Below are 16,099 nucleotides of genomic sequence, written 5' to 3'. Positions count from 1 at the left end.
GTGGGGCAGCAGCTAGAGCATCACACCAGGGACCTAGGAGACCAGGGTTCGAATCTCTACTTGGCCATGAAGCTCACTGGGTGACCCGGGCCAGTCACTGTCTCTTAGCCTCATCTACCTCACAGGTTGTTGTGAGGATGAAATGGGGAGGAGAACTATGCATGCCACCTTGGGCAGAAAGACGGAACAGCTCTGTCGGTTAGAGCGTGGTGCTGACAACACCAAGGCTGCAGGTTCGATCCCCGCATGGGGCAACTGCATATTCCTGCACTGCAGGGGGCTGGACTAGAGCAGTGGTTCTCAACCTGTGGGTCCCCAGATGCTGTTGGACTACAAATCCTATCATTCTGAGCGAGCATGACCAGTGGTCAGGGATGATGGGAGTTGTAGTCCAACAACATCTGGGGACCCACAGGTTGAGAACCACTGGACTAGAGGATCATCGGGGCCCCTTCCAACTCTGTAAGGGGGTTCAAATCCCCACAACGGGGTGAGCTCCCGTTGCTCAGTCCCTGCTCCTGCCAACCTAGTAGTTCGAAAGCACGTCAAAGTACAAGTAGATAAATAGGTACCGCTCCAGCGGGAAGTTAAACGGCACTTCCATGCGCTGCTCTGGTTCGCCAGAAGTGGCTTAGTCATGCTGGCCACATGACCTGGAAGCTGTAAACCAGCTCCCTTGGCCAATAAAGTGAGATGAGCGCCGCAACCCCAGAGTAGGTCATGACTGGACCAAATGGTCAGGGGTCCCTTTACCTTTACCTTTTATCTCAGCTGTTAGCTCACTAATCTCCTGATTTAACAGGGACCGAGCCTGCTTTGGCAGCTGTTGGTTCCGATGGAACAGAGAAGGTTGTGATTCCAACAGGGCATCAAAGCTAGGACCCTCAGAGGACAGCAAGACAACTTCCTTGGGCCCGAGAGGCGCTGTGCAACAGGCTACCTGTCCACCAATAGCTCTGGGTCTGTATGCACATCTGGGGATGGCTAGGAGGGCCATTTCCTGCCCTACCTCGAAACCCCAACCTCATCCCCGAATAAGTGGTGCCTGTCTCCAGAGTCATGACAAATCAAGGTCTTTTGCCAGAGCTACCACCTGAGAATCTTGTTGGCAACAGCCAATGCTAAACTGCATTCGTAGCACGTGCTATGCCATGGAGATACTGGATTTTCCAGGAGGCTTGATTTGCATTCAGGTGTCATCTAAGCTGACAACGGACTGTACAACTGCCCTCCAACCACTGTGAATTAAGAGGACCCTCCAAGAGGACCATTAGGGATGGGCAAATCTGTCAATTTTCATTTCTCTTGCTCAGTTCTTCACTTTCCCACTTCAGTTGGTGATATTTTACTTTTTAAAAAGTCCTAGTGAAAAATCACCAGTGCTTTAGTTTGACTATCTCCCAACACACATTTTTCTATGCAATTTCACCCAATATAATGCACTGCTTTCACTGATTATATGTATTTCCACACACACTTAACGTCAGTATACATTGTTGTTTTTTTTGTACACACTACTTGGTTGGAGAACCACACTGCAAAATACAGAGAAAAGTGTGGTTTTGAAAAGGATGGTTTCGTTTCAAGTTGGGGCACAATTTCAGGCAGCGTGAATTAGGTAGATCCAGCTTTAGCTGAACACTGGATTGATTTTGACCCCCATCCCTAGTTAAGAGGTCCTGCTGATGAGAGCTTGCCTGCACGGTCCCCAAATCCTGGCGCTAAACTCGTTTTCATTTGAATGCTGAAGATGCGATGATGATAGTAGCAAACCTGTCACAGTAAGGTCGTTGGTTTGGCAATTGTCACAAATGAGGATATACTTCACTGACACCACTTCGGGCACAGTGGGCATGAACACAACCTGTAAGAGAAGTTTCTGCATCATGAAAAGAACAATGCTCCCGCAGGCTACACTACAAATGGACATGAATGTTGTGCTAAGTTTCAGCCTTCCAAAAGAATCTTGGGAAGCATTGCACAATGAGGGGACTGCCGATAATTCTCCAAAAGATCTCAATGATGTCTAAAACCTAAAACAGTTCAAACACAGTCTAGCAATCCACAGAGAAAAAAATACAGTGGTACCTTGGTACTCAAATGGCTTGACTCCCGAACAAATGGGCTCCTGAATGCTGCAAACCTGGAATTGAGTGTTCCAGTTTGCGAACGTTTTTTGGAAGCTGAACGTCCAAAGCCGCACCTTGGTTTTTGAACCGTTTCGGGAGTCGAACGGACTCCCGAAACGGCTTAAGTTCAAGAACCAAGGTACCACTGTATACAGGAACAAGCAGCAACAAACACCTCTTTTTAATGTTACATCTGTCTTCAAGCTCAGTGGAGAAGACAGATTCACATCACAAGCGAAACACTGACTCTGATCGCCATATCATTCTAAATCTGTCCTCAGTGTCATAACAACCCAATCTTATGTATCAGAGGTAGTCCATGTGGGGCTGTTCAGGTGAGGGATCATCAGGCCCAGCAAGCAAGGCCCATGGGAAAGAATGATTTATTTAGTTGGCATATTTGTTACCAGCCCATCACTAAAGATCCTAGGGCAGGTTACAGCACAGTAAAAACTAGAAAACACAGCAATCACTGATACAATCACATGCAGAAAGCAAGCAATCATTGCAGAATCCCAAGTCTGAAGTCTGCCTTTGTGTGTTTTCTGATCATCCCCAATGCTGGGGCTGGGAATCTGTCATAGAGAAGGGAGCGCCAGTATTTGGGGGCCACCACAGAAAAGGTCACGAGAGGGAAGAAAACAACAGGAGCTAGAGTCCCGCAACATCTGGAGGGCATTATGTTGCCACCCCTGCTTTCATTTTTTCTCAAATGAATGAACCACCCGCTGAATCCGGCTTCGGATTTCCTAATAACTGTGCATCTATTTTGAGTGTATGCTTGAAATGTGAGCTAGAGCACCAACAACTGACCTCAATTAACGTAGACTGGCCTGGAGCTAGCTCAAAAACAGCAGGTCTGATCCCGAACGGCTCTTGCTCGACGTAACCTAAAGTGGCAACGGCCTTCGTATAAGAAAAGAGAATGGTCACTGCATGGCTGTATGCAATCTGTGCCGCAACCGAACGTTCCAGATGGGATTGAGGGCATGGCAGTGGGGGCGGGACTTCCTATTCTTACTTACCCGGAAGTGAGGAGGTGGCCAGATATGCTTTGGCATTATGCAGAACTTCCCAATGCTGGACCCTTCATTTTTGCACAGGAATTCTGTAAATTTCACTCCGCCCACAAGGCAAGGCCCGCAGTCCAAAATGTGAGGCACTAAAATAAAAGAAGAAAAGGGAGCGGGGGAAGCAAGAGCAGGAAAGGAGCTTAAAAAAAAAAGCACTCTCAATCCAGGACAATACATTCTATTATGTCTAGAGGTAGTAGTTGGGGATGGGGGTTCACTGTGTTCTGCAGTTGGCATGGTGTGAAATTCTTCTTCTCCTTCTCCATTAAATTTATATACCACCCTTCATCCGAGAAAGGAGCTAGAAGGACCAACGGTCTGATACAGCAATAGACACCTTTCTATGCTCCCAATTCCATTGTTTTCCAGCTTCCACTCCACAGCATCGGCTGCTGAGAAACGCGAGGCTGAACGAGATGGACCTATGACATCCTAAGAACGTCCCAGAAGCTCACATACTTGCCCCACAAATAGTCAGTGCTTTTTTAGAAAAAAGAAAACTCACACGTTAAGATGGGAGGTGGCCTTCGGCCTTCCAAAGGGACCAGCAGCGGGTAGGTTGTTTGTGACTCTACTAGTATGTAATCCTTGTAATCTGACAGGTATTCTGGAATAAACTGGACCACGTAGTAGCAACTCATTCCGGGGGCGACGAGTCCTCCTTCGCCTGGAAAGTGTCCTAGAGAAGGAGCACGGGCAGCCTTTGAAAAATTCGTTATCACAGATGCATCTGGTGCCGCAAGCAGGTTACAAAAGAATTCTGCCCTGAGCACGTTGTTGTTGATAATAAGATAGTGCCAGCAATGTGCAAAGGCACTTTTGAGAGTACTAGAGGACAGGTTGCTGCCCCACTGAGCAACCGGTCTAAATTCACTACAAATGAGAAACCAGGAGAGGAGTGATATGCACCCAGAGGTTAAAACAAAAAACCAGAACAAATTGCATTTTGACCCGCAGTGCTTTGGCCTCTCTGAATTGCTATCTTGTCCTCCTGCACTCACAATGCCTATTTCTATGCCTCTCCATTTAAATTGTCATTAATTCTATCATCCTCACCCCTGGAGCATTCCAATCCAGGTCCTCCTCAGCTCCTGAACTGCCTGATTATACACATGTTCATTGGGAATAAAGATCCACTCAACTGTTTTCTCCTAGGTTTGCAACTTTAAGATTACACTTCCATCGTAAGATTTTCATAGGAATTTGGCAACCAGCACTGCTTTGGCGCCTACATGCAGGTCCTGCTTTCTGAATGCTCCCAGGAAATTGTTTATTAGGCAAACATTTGCATAATGAGCTGGTGGTTTCCATTATTTCCGATGGGAGCATTTCTCACTCATAATTGCCTGTTCTCCCTCCCTCCCTGCTTTCTGCTTGAAACTGCTGCAGCCACTCAGCAAAAACCAAACAAAGGAACAAGTGATTTAAAAAGGCAATGGTAAAGGACCCCTGGACGGTTAAGTCCAGTCAACGGCGACTATGGGGCTGCAACGCTCATCTTGCTTTCAGGCCGAGGCAGCCGGTGTTTGTCCACAGTTAGTTTTCTGGGTCATGTGGCCAGCATGACTAAACCGCTACTGGCACACGGAGGACTGTGACAAGTGCCAGAGCGCATGGAAATGCCGTTTACCTTCCCACCGGAGCAGTACCTATTTATCTACTCACACTGGCATGCTTTCAAACTGCTAGGTTGGCAGGAGCTGGGACAGAGCAACAGGAGCTCACCCCATCACGGGGATTCGGACCGCTGACCTTCTGATTGGCAAGCCCAAGAGGCTCAGTGGTTTAAACCACAGTGCCACCCATGTCCCACTAACAAGTGATTTATCTGACTTTCCTCCATGATTTTTGCTGCAACCGACCAGCAAAACACAAACAAGTAAGGAAGTAGTGGTCAAACTCTGGCTGTTTGGATATCTGAATTAGCCATTCCTGTAGCGAAGTTTGGGTGTAATTCTTTGTACTTGGATAACTGATATTTCTGATAATGAGCCTCTCAAAGTGGGACCTGGATGTCTTGAGCTTGTCCAAAGGACAGCCAAATTATGTCTGTGAATAATTTAAAATATGGGGATCAGCAGCATGGCTCACGCAACATTTGCAATTCTCAGGACAAGTGTTTTCCTGTTCTTTCAGGAAATGAAGAAAATTTCTAGCCATCAGGAGGCATTTTAAAAGTGCCAATTTCTGCAGAAAAGCAACCAGCAAGTAAACTTGCATCCCTGAACCTCACCCAGCCCAATGGAAAAGGCATCGGTAGCTGGAGGAATTATTCTAAGACACTGAGACGTTGAAGTCATGTTCTGTAACTCTACGGTCATCTGCAAAGAGAGAAAGGTCAAAAAATATGGCAGCATATATACATCCTGTGAGGCATTTCTAGCCTTTGGAAATGATATTATTATTCCAGGCAATAAAATGAATAAATAATAGTAATTGTAACAACCTGCCCCTGAAGGTTTTCCTAAACGTAGTGGAACTGGGCATTATTCAATCAACAAAGAATTGTTCCCACTATTTCCAGAGTTTGGGCTGTAAGTGATGTTCCTGATATGGTAAAAACGGCATCATCCCCCGCACAAGATGCAAAGTATCAGCAGGTGTGGGGTAACCCAAAGGTTGCAGAAGTACATACACACTTTAGAAAGAAAAAGATTATGGGAGGAAGGACCAAACAACAACGCCATGACTACTAAGTGTGCTCAGTTTCCACTCAATGTTGACTAACGGTTTCTGGGAGGTGGGGGGGGATACCTGGAGGAAAGGGTGAACAGAACAGAGTGGCTGGAATTCCAAACTCCACACTGCAACATTTTGTTGCAGGTTCCACATTTTATGAAATGTTTAATAGAAAATGATAGCTTATTATTGAGGTTCCAACATACAAGAGTGGGAAGAGTTACACGCAGAGCCTTAAGAGGCAAAGGAAATAACAGAGACTGGGGGTGGGCGGGGGAGAGAGAGAGAGAATTAACACTTCTGCAGAGCAAAACTCATGTCCTGCACAGCAAGAAGCTCTTACCTCATAAACCTGCCCAACTTCATAATAAGAAAACACAACAGCTGGTGGGTTTGCTAGAAAGACAGGCACAGACTGGGAATCGCTGAAATGAAATGAGACAATAAGAAAAACCAGGGAGTGATTACAGCCTGCAAATAGCAGGTGGCGCCAATTCCTTTTCTTTGAGAGGCATGGCGCTGCAAAGTCCTTTCCATCACACCCAGAACAGATGCTGGTTCGACAACAGCTGTACTCACTGTCCACGAAGGTGTTAAAAACTACAGCAAACTATCTCCTTAGTTGGTTTAGGGGGGGGGTCACCCCTGGTTCTGGTGCAGGTGAAATAAATGCAGACACATGTAACTGTAGAAGCCTGGCTTGAAACCTTAAAGCCCGCTGCCATGACATGGAGACGGATTGAAGAAAAGGAAATACGAATTGACTCCACCCCATAGCTTGAGCCATCGCAGCTAGGAGCTAGTTGAAGTCATAGATCTTTAAAAAAAGAAAATATGGAGACTTGCATACATTGGCCAGTTTCAGTTTTGTCTTGAAATGTTTGTTTTGGGCTTCTCAGAAGTATGCAAAGGCAATAAGCTCCAGCCCACAATGGCACCCACCTTAGAGGTGTAGGAACTGTGCTCTGGTGCACTCCAGCTGAAAAAAAGCACTGGCTACGGCCCTTCCCAGCAGCCCTTGACACATGGGCACAGATAAAATTCTACTCTACATAATGGAAGGCAAAGTAAAAGTGAGGCAGGCACACAGGTGTCATTTTCCACAGTAGGCCTGTGTTGTGCATCACATTCAGTTTGGCCCTCAACTGCAAACTCAGCCCTCAGAGCAGATGCTATTATCCCCCCAAGACTCCACCTGCAACACAATGACGATAACATTACCTGACATTACCAGAACTGTTTAAGAGTTGTAGGGGGAATGAAGGCGATGGCTTTGAATGCTTGAAAAGGTGATGTAAATGCTCAGTATAATTATCGCTGTTGGGAATGCTTTGATTTGTTTTTATCTGTTCTGAAAGGAAAAGCACAGTTACCTTTCCACCGTGATCCTTTTCTTTCCTGCGATCATTCGCTGCACCTTCTTCTGAGGCAAGATCAAGGATTTGCCACCACAAAGAGAGTTAGGCGGGAAAAAGCGTGGGTTCTTCAGGAAGTTGTGGCGGTCCTCCAGCCTCTGGAGGTAAGCGCGGTCTTTTTGTCTTTGGGGTCGGGACATGTCATTCTTCCAAGCTGATTTTTGCGAGGGACGATCCTTCTTCTGGCAGCAGGCATGATGGAAAAGAAAAAACCCACTTTCAGATACAGGTTTATGATGGATTCGCTCACATTCATTAAGACTGATCATAAACACCCCAAATCACAACATATATGCTGACCTCATTTTGCAGAGGGCAGCACAGCATTCTCTGTCGGAAAGAGGAAGATCACTACTTTTGCTTTATAAGTTTACACCCAACAGAACAAGTCTCTGGTGCTCATGAATGCCAAGAAAGACATGGAAATGGAACGGACAGGAAGTTTCTGGTAAAAGCTGTAATCCTATGAGTACTCTTCAATCCACATAACTGAATGGGACATATTGTGAAGACATGACTAGGATCAAGTTCCACAGTTCGTAGTTGGGGTTGGATAGGGCTCGAGTTCAGCCGGTTGGATCTTTGAATCCCAGAACCTTCTCTCCCTGACTGATCACTCCGGTTCTTATAAATCTTATAAACCTATTGCTTCTAAACATTCTATATATATTCCATTACATGCATCAGTTCTACTATCCATTTAATCAGGGACCATTATTATTATTATTTAAATTTGTATACCGCAATGTATCCATATAGATCTTAGGACAGTTCACAACCACTTAACATCCCAAATCAAAATGGTTGGAGTTTTTTTTTTTAAAGTAAACAATTGTTTAGATTATATAACTTATACACATATTTATCTAATTAGCAGAACTATGCCCCTTATGGTTACAGAATTTGCATTTCCTGCTACAAATATCTGTTATAGTTGCAATATTAAAAGAAAGAGACCCTTGCCTCACTGGCTACACACCTTTACTCCAGCTACAAAAGCTGAGGCTAGAGAAAATCTTGACTGAGTCCTGGAAGACCTGCTACTTGCCTTACAGGCCTTTTCCCACCTGGCCTAGGAGGGCGAGGCCAGGACTGACTCCAGCTGCAGAAGCTGAGGCTTCTGAACAGACTCCTAGGCTGGGGTACTGTTTAGGGGGGCAGTTGTTGCAGTTATTGACATTTTATTAAAATCTTTATTTCAGACCTTATTGTGATGTGTGTGGAAATTGTTTCAATTTGGTTGTGTACTTTTTGATGTTTAATTTATTGTTCATGACTACTTTTGTTATGTTTGCAATTATGTAATTTTTTCATGTTGTAAGCTGCCATGAGCACAGTTTCAACTATGAAAAGCCAGCATACAAATAAACTGATGTATACCCAAAATTCAAATAAAATGAAACTAGATAGAAAATGGCAGGTGGAAACACTATTAAAAGTCAAGGCAAATAAGGAAGAAACAAACAGGACAGAAGGCCCTCTGACAGGATGGAAGAATGGGGCTGTTTAAGGAGCTTTTAGCGGTGGGAGGGGGAGAGATACAAAAATGAGGGTGCGGTTTTCAGCTTGTCTACATGTGCAATAAGGCAATGAAATACATACAGATACCTTAGAAAGTGTTTTCCTCAATTTATCCGGAATAGCAGAAGGTGAAGACTCAAACGTAATGCTGGATAATGATACTTCTGGTAGATTTTCCAGAATCTTGTTAACACGCTGGCTTTCCCCAACTCCAGGAGAATTCGGTTTGTTAGAAATACGCTGCTTGAAGCTAAGTATCTCTTGCAAGTAGCCAGGCTCCGATGAATCTGCAATTAAAAGGGAAGGTCTGAAAGCACTGAAAAGAGGCAGTGGTCTGGTCAATCTTTTTCTTGCAAATTCCACTGTGATTTGGAAGACCCTTCCAGGTCATGCCTCTTCATTTTTCACCACAAAGAGGGCTAGCTCAGACTTGTAAAATGTGATTGCTCTCCAAATGGCCAGTTCTGGCTTCCTGCAGGGCAGCCAAATAAATATTGCATAGGACATACTAAACTAGTACCTGTGTACTATTTTGTGACCCTTCTTATTTCTTAATTTTTGCTTCTTTGGGTGGGGAGCTGAATGCTCCCTTAAAAAACCCAAAAGTTTTAAAAGCAGCCAACACTACATTTGCAGCTTAGATACCTAAAAGGCCATCTCCAGTCATATGTACCTGCCCACAATATTTAGAGAGAGTCTTGATGGGGCCTTCTTGGTGGTGGCATCTAAGCCTCAGAACTCTCTGTTGCAAACCTGATGATTCCTTCTCTTTGTGTCTCTCGGCAGCAGCTGAAAACCATTATAATCTAGATGTGCCTGTCAGCATGGTGTTCAGCCTGTTTATTATTACTGCAGCTGTTCATTCTTGGGCTTTTCATCTTAGCCCACTCACTGTTGTTTTATAATGGTTATGACTTGCCTTGAGGGTCTAATTTTTGGATAAAAAGGCAGGGAATACTTTAATTAATAAATAAGGACACAGAGCATGCATTTCCCCTTGTCTTTGTCAGCATGCCCCATCAAGCACCTAGAAGGTTAAAAAATACAAATAAAAATTTGAGCACATTCTTCTTAAGGGGAAAAAAGGGTTTTGAACCTGGCCATTTCTCTCCTCTCTGGCCCAATATTTACCCTGAGTGTAGATAAATATATAGATACGTTCAGATAGATATAGATAGGTTACAGCTAAAGCTTTGCAGCAAGGCGGCACCACTCAGGGTTGTGGGTTCAAGTCTCACATTGGGCAAAATAATCTCAGGATCATGAATGGACAGAAGATTCCTGCATTGCAGGGGGTTAGACTACATGAGCCTCGTGGTCTCTTCCAACTCTACGATTCTATTATCTAGGATTTACCTATCTAGCTTGCTCTCCGTCACAGGCATAGAACAGCCTCTCTCCTCAGGGAAATTTGAAAACTCAATGAGCGGAGGTTGAGATTCCTAAGAATTATCAACACCCTCAGCAAACTACAATTCCCAGGATTCTTTGGGCAACAGTAGTAAAACAGCTATAAAATGGATATAGGCTACTATAATATAACTTGAGAGGGGTAACTTCACACAAGTCACTCTGTGATGCTTGGAGGGAACAGGGGAGTACAAACAGAAATCTCAAACGGTGTAGTTATTTCATGTGATTCCTAAATCATATTATTGGCAAGCTGTTTTAGCCTCGCTTGGAAAGCTTACCTTTAGGTGCTCGGGAAATTATTTCTGGGTCCGTGATATAATCTTCAGGGCAGATTAAATTATGGTCTTTAAGAAGCTTGCTATCCACACACCATCTGAAGGTAGATCTCACTATGGCATGCACATTTAAAGAGAGGTTAATTTTAGAGAAAAGACAGCAGTCCATCAGACAGTTGTTTATCGTTTACAGTGACCATTTCAATATAACTCACACAAACACACACACAAAAGGACTATCAGTCCAGGAAGACATTAATACATAAATATTCAGAAATGCAGATTGTTCAACACTTAAAATGGTTAAAAGTTAAAATCATTAACTTGAAAATTAAAATCATTAACTTGAAAATCCCCCTAGCGCTATTTTGGGTCAAATAAGTAGTTTGTAATGCTGCAATCTAAATGTGTCTCAAATCCGTAACTTTGCTGAATTAAATTAACCCTTTCCCTGTGAACCAGAAGGAAGATTTTCCCTTTGCCTATCGACATAAAATAGGAGGCTGCATAATGATTGATTTCATATTCCCATCTCTTTATGCAGTGCAGGACACAAAGTGGCTCACAGCACAAACTAAAACAGACACAACAAAAAACGCAATAAATACAAATATTTTTAAAAAACACAAGTAAGCAATCCTATTAAAAATAGCACTGAAAATACTTAAAACCACTGGAGGTTTTGAAGCAGAGGTTGGATGGCCATCTGTCACGGATGCTCTAGTTGAGATTCCTACATTTCAGGGGGTTGGACTGGATGACCCCGGTGTCCCTTCCAACTCTACAATTCTATGATTCTAAAAGCACACAACCCCTGACCCTTAGAAGTCCCTGCCACAACAGCCAGTTAGTGGCCAAAGGCCTGCCAGAGACAAAGAAATGTCTTTGCTTTCTGGAGAATGCAAAGCCAAGAAGGGTCCAGCCTAGCCTCCCAGGCAAGGAATTTCTACAACCAGAAACAGTCATCAAGAAGGCTTTCTCTTGTGCTCTCACCAGAGATGCCTGTGAAGGTGGCAGGACCAAGGTCTCCCCAGAAGATCTCAAACTGTCACTTCCCTCACCTGGTGGCATTTTAATATGAGAGTAGTTCTCTGGAACCTCCATTTGACATAAGTTCACGATCCTTTCCTCTTCCGCTGCGGCTCGGGCCCTTGCCTGGATGATGTGCCTTTCTAGCATGTCTGCTTCCGTCAGCCGACCATTATATTCCTTGTGGACCTGATGTGGCAACCAGATAATTGCTGATTTACTAAGGTAAAGCAGCCTTCCTCTGCCCAGTGGCACTACAGATGTATCGAGCTACAGCTCCCATCAACCTCAGCCAGCACAGCCTGATGGGAACTGTAGTCCAAAATGTTTGGAGAACTGCAGAAGGTGGGCATAAACCTTCAACAGGTTCTCAGAGGCATCTGTAAAGCAATCAAAGCATTTTTTTATAGCGCTCAATTGTAATTTGCCTTGATGGAGGAAATAGACACAAAACCTGTTTTACAAAATTGGCGGCAGTGGGTGGGTGGGAAGAGCTTTGCAATGTTCATGTAAGTCTGCACCAACAGCCAGTCTGAAGAAGAAAAGATTACTGAGTGTGTGCATGTGTAGAGGCTTGTTATTTCTTCTTCTTTTTTAAATGAGGCTTGTTAAATTATGATCAAAGTGGAAAGAGGGAATCGCAAGACATTACTCTTTCATTACTAGACATTACTAGCATTCAGGCCCTTTTCAATCACACTAACCAGGAAACAGACTGAGAGCAAACAGAAATAAGTGCTATGCACCAAACATTTAACCTGTGGAACTTATTGCCACAAGATGATCTCACAGCCACTAGCTTCAACAGCTTTTTAAAATGGAGGATAGATCCATGAAAGAACATGATAGCTATAGACTGTGAGGGGAACGAGACTTTGTGCAGACAACTAGGCAATGGCCTTTTCCGCCTGCTTGCCCCACCCTCCAGCCCTAGGAGCCTTCAGAATGGAGTTGTTGCCAAAAGCATTATTATGTGTGTCTTTTTGATGAGCTGAGGGGAAATTTAAGAGTCATGGGGGTTGGAGTATATGTGTGTGAGTTCCACAGCGTTGCTAGGTTTGTTTTCAGTTGTTAGTTTGTTAATGATGTGACCTCTGGTTTGTTTGTTAATACAGGGTACCTCTGGTTACAAACTTAATTCATTCCGGAGGTCCGTTCTTAAGCTGAAACCATTCTTACCCTGAGGCACATTTTCGCTAATGGGGCCTCAGCGTGCAATTTCTGTTTGCATCCCAGGGCAAAGTTCGCAACCAGGAGCAGCTACTTCTGGGTTAGCGTAGTTCGTAACCCGAAGTGTGCGTAACCCAAAGCCTTCGTAAACAGAGGTACCACTGTATTGTTTTTGTGGATTATAAGTGCTGTAACACTTTGTGGTTATGACTTTTGTCGTAGCCGTGCTGTTTAGCTTATTTTTTAAGTTGTTTTGTTAATAGTGTTTTATAGAAGGTGGTTGTATTACTAGTGATTTGTTAATTACTCTGTATGATTTATGCTGTGATGTACGTTGTCCTTTATTGTTTGTAAGCCTCCTTGTGGCATAGAAATTCAATAGATGAAATGAAAGGAATAGACTGAGGCTTCATTTCAAGAGGCAGCGAGTGCCCTTTGCTGATGACGACATGCTCAGAGCAAACTCAAACATGTCCTGTTTCCAACCCTGGTATATGAGTTCCCTTCCAAGGCACGTCTGACTCTTACTGAGTTTTTGCTGCCAGCTAAAGACCCATTCTGCCACCATAGCTCAGCGGCAGAGCATCTTTGCTTGCAGAATTCACTGGTTCAGTCCCCGGCATCTGCAGCTAGGGCTGGGAAAGAGCCTTGCTTTGTGGCTGAGTGAGGCTTTTGTTTATCACTTTTATATCCAGCCTTTCTTGCAAGGAGTTCCAGTCAGAGTACATGATTCCTCTCCATTTTATCTTCACAAGATAAGGTAGGTCAGGTGTGATGAAAGTAATAAATAATATTGGTCTCTCTCTCTCTCTCTATATATATATTTCTTCGAGATACAGTGTTACCTCGGGTTACAGACGCTTCAGGTTACATACTCCGCTAACCCAGAAATAGTGCTTCAGGTTAAGAACTTTGCTTCAGGATGAGAACAGAAATCGTGCTCCGGTGGCAGCAGGAGGCCCCATTAGCTAAAGTGGTGCTTCAGGTTAAGTACAGTTTCAGGTTAAGTACGGACCTCCAGAACGAATTAAGTACTTAATCCGAGGTACCACTGTACTTCCATTTTGAACAGGCACAAAACAACCCATTTTTCTGATTCAAATCATAGCACTGAGTCTACAGGACTGAATGGAGAGATTACCTTTTGCAACTCTTTCACAAACTGCTCATGGTGGGAATTGTCTCCTCCACGGGATTTGATCATATTTTCCACTGTGTTTGCTGCTATGAACTCTGAAGTATACATTTGCTTAAAGACACTTGCCAGCAGATGGGAAATGTCCTACAGAGGAAGAAAATTAAGATTTTTTTTTTAAAGCTTTGGAGACTGGATGTGATTTTGAGAACATTTCAGAAGGGTCGCAGAGTGAGGAGGACTAGGCATTTAAATAAAATGTCGTAAAAATGGGGAAATAATTACTAAAGACTTTATCTCATCACCATAACAGCGGCTGACTCAGAAAAGCTTAACCCGAAGGCCAAACAATACCACAGTCTGCAATGATGACCCATCACCTTGATAAACAGGATGTATAGCAAACTTCCATAAAAAGTTGAGATTCAGCTAAAAATAACTGTTCAGGGTCAACGTGGAATTTAAAAAAAATGCTGGACAGAATGAAAAAGTTTATTTAGGTATATGTGTAAACCACTTCATTTAAAAAAACAAATAAAAACAAAGCGGTGTACAATTTATTTTTTTTTAAAAAAACATGCAATACATAAAACATAAAGCTTCATATCAAAATCTGCTGCAAACCAAAGCAGCTCCCAAAGTACTCTGCTAACATTCTTTACTCTGGAAAGCAGGTGGCAGTAATGATTTTCAGATTGAATACATTTTGGTTTACACAAGTCTTTTCACATGCAAATACACCAGAATAAAAAAGCACACGGGATAACCCTTCCCCACCCTCAAAATTAAATCTCGGCTGTGTTACGGAAGGAAAGGCACTCTGCACATCCTCAGAGAAGCTCTAGTCTGTGTGTATGCATGTGTGTCCAGGCGCAACCTTTTAAATACATGCCTATGCAGCCGAGTAAACATGCATATAAGGAACGTTTTCCACTCCACCCTCAAAATCAAATTTTGGATATGCTGTGGGTGAGAGCGAGAAAGAAAGGCACTCTGCACGCGCTCAGAGAAGGAGTCGGAATTGCATGCGAAGCTCCCTTCAAAAACCAAACACCAGGAACTTCAGTAATAGCTGCAAGGTAGATATACGAAATTAGATATATTAAGAATAAGTTGAATTATGATAAAAGTGTGTATTGGCAATAAGTATCATGAAATTGAAATATGGAATAGACGGGAGGTTGGGTCTTTAGTGTTAAGACCAATATATGTTATATTGTTTAAGAAAATTATGTGTCTATAGTTATTCCTGTGTGTAATTTGGTCTTTGTGTTTTTTTTTTCTTTTTTCTTGTATCAAAAAAAAATCTTAATTAAAAAAAAAACCCCAAACATCAGCGGCGCTGTGGGTGAGAGCGAGAAAGAAAGGCGCTCTGCACATGCTCAGAGAAGCCTCTGCACACCTTTCCCTCCCATGCAAGCGCTCGCAGTCGAAACTTCCTCCCCGCCCTCCAAAAAACCAAACTCCTCAGATATGAGAATGCAGGGCTCTCTGCACATGCGCAGAGAAGCTCTAGCCTATGACGCGCGAGTTTTGTCGAAGGGGCTCTGAAGGGACCCCGAGGGTCATCCAGCCGAGCCCCCCTGCAATGCCGGACCCAACGAGGGGTCTCGAACCCACGACTCCGGGAGGGTTCGCTTCCCTCACCTGAGTCAGCTCCGAGGCCGGCCTGTGCCTGCCCATGGAGGGCTCGGGGCTCTGGCGAGCCATGGCGCCTCCGCCGCTCCCTCCCGGCGAAGCTTCGCCCCGTTGCTAAGGGCCCGCTTCCCTCGGCCCTTAGCAACGGCGGCTTCCGGCCTCACTTCCGCCTCTTCCTCCTCCCCCTCCCACCCAGAGAGGGGCGTGGCCGAGCAAGGTCCCCAACGTTCTCTCCCGGAGTCCCCCTTTGTTCTGCTTCGCTGCAGCAAGACTGCCTCTGAGCATGCGCAGAGTGCCTTTCGTCTCTCCGCTGCACCGCCCTCCGCGGTTTTATCTTAAAGGGTTCAGCCCAGAGCTTTGCAATGATTACTCAGCCCGGATCTGATCTAGGGGGCTTCCTCCCCTAGGTGAATGCGCACAGGGCTGTGCGCTTTTTATTTTCATTTTAGACTGAGAAGCAGAGGGTGGGCGGCGAGAAGGGAAAGAATAAGCCGCTGCTATGAGCCTTTCTTCTTTTTTCTTTTCCCCCCAAAAATTTTATTGGTTTTTCCAAAAGATTTTCAAACAAACAAATAAGCAAACAATATAAACAAACATAAATCTCCACTATATTTATACCAAA

General features: G+C 44.2%; 1 protein-coding gene across 3 annotated transcripts in view; it reads right to left on the bottom strand.

Moving 5' to 3' along the window:
* The window catches only part of DLEC1 (DLEC1 cilia and flagella associated protein), a 48,059-nt gene extending 32,444 nt beyond the window's left edge, over positions 1-15,615 (bottom strand). For all 3 annotated transcript variants that reach the window (XM_053409507.1, XM_053409508.1, XM_053409509.1), the window contains exons 1-12: positions 15,487-15,615; positions 13,846-13,986; positions 11,567-11,723; positions 10,509-10,619; positions 8,905-9,104; positions 7,255-7,478; positions 6,225-6,306; positions 5,436-5,523; positions 3,708-3,881; positions 3,155-3,291; positions 2,943-3,035; positions 1,774-1,864 (exon numbers count right to left, since the gene is read on the bottom strand). In XM_053409507.1, the coding sequence (XP_053265482.1) occupies positions 1,774-1,864; positions 2,943-3,035; positions 3,155-3,291; positions 3,708-3,881; positions 5,436-5,523; positions 6,225-6,306; positions 7,255-7,478; positions 8,905-9,104; positions 10,509-10,619; positions 11,567-11,723; positions 13,846-13,986; positions 15,487-15,549 (1,561 nt within the window). In that variant the 5' untranslated portion in view covers positions 15,550-15,615. The remainder of the gene's footprint in view (positions 1-1,773; positions 1,865-2,942; positions 3,036-3,154; positions 3,292-3,707; positions 3,882-5,435; positions 5,524-6,224; positions 6,307-7,254; positions 7,479-8,904; positions 9,105-10,508; positions 10,620-11,566; positions 11,724-13,845; positions 13,987-15,486) is intronic.
* Positions 15,616-16,099: the final 484 nt, after the last annotated feature.

This window comes from Podarcis raffonei, chromosome 12 (assembly GCF_027172205.1).
Source record: "Podarcis raffonei isolate rPodRaf1 chromosome 12, rPodRaf1.pri, whole genome shotgun sequence".
In the NCBI taxonomy this organism is placed as follows: Eukaryota; Metazoa; Chordata; class Lepidosauria; order Squamata; family Lacertidae; genus Podarcis; species Podarcis raffonei.
This window is presented reverse-complemented; position numbering and strand designations above follow the sequence as displayed.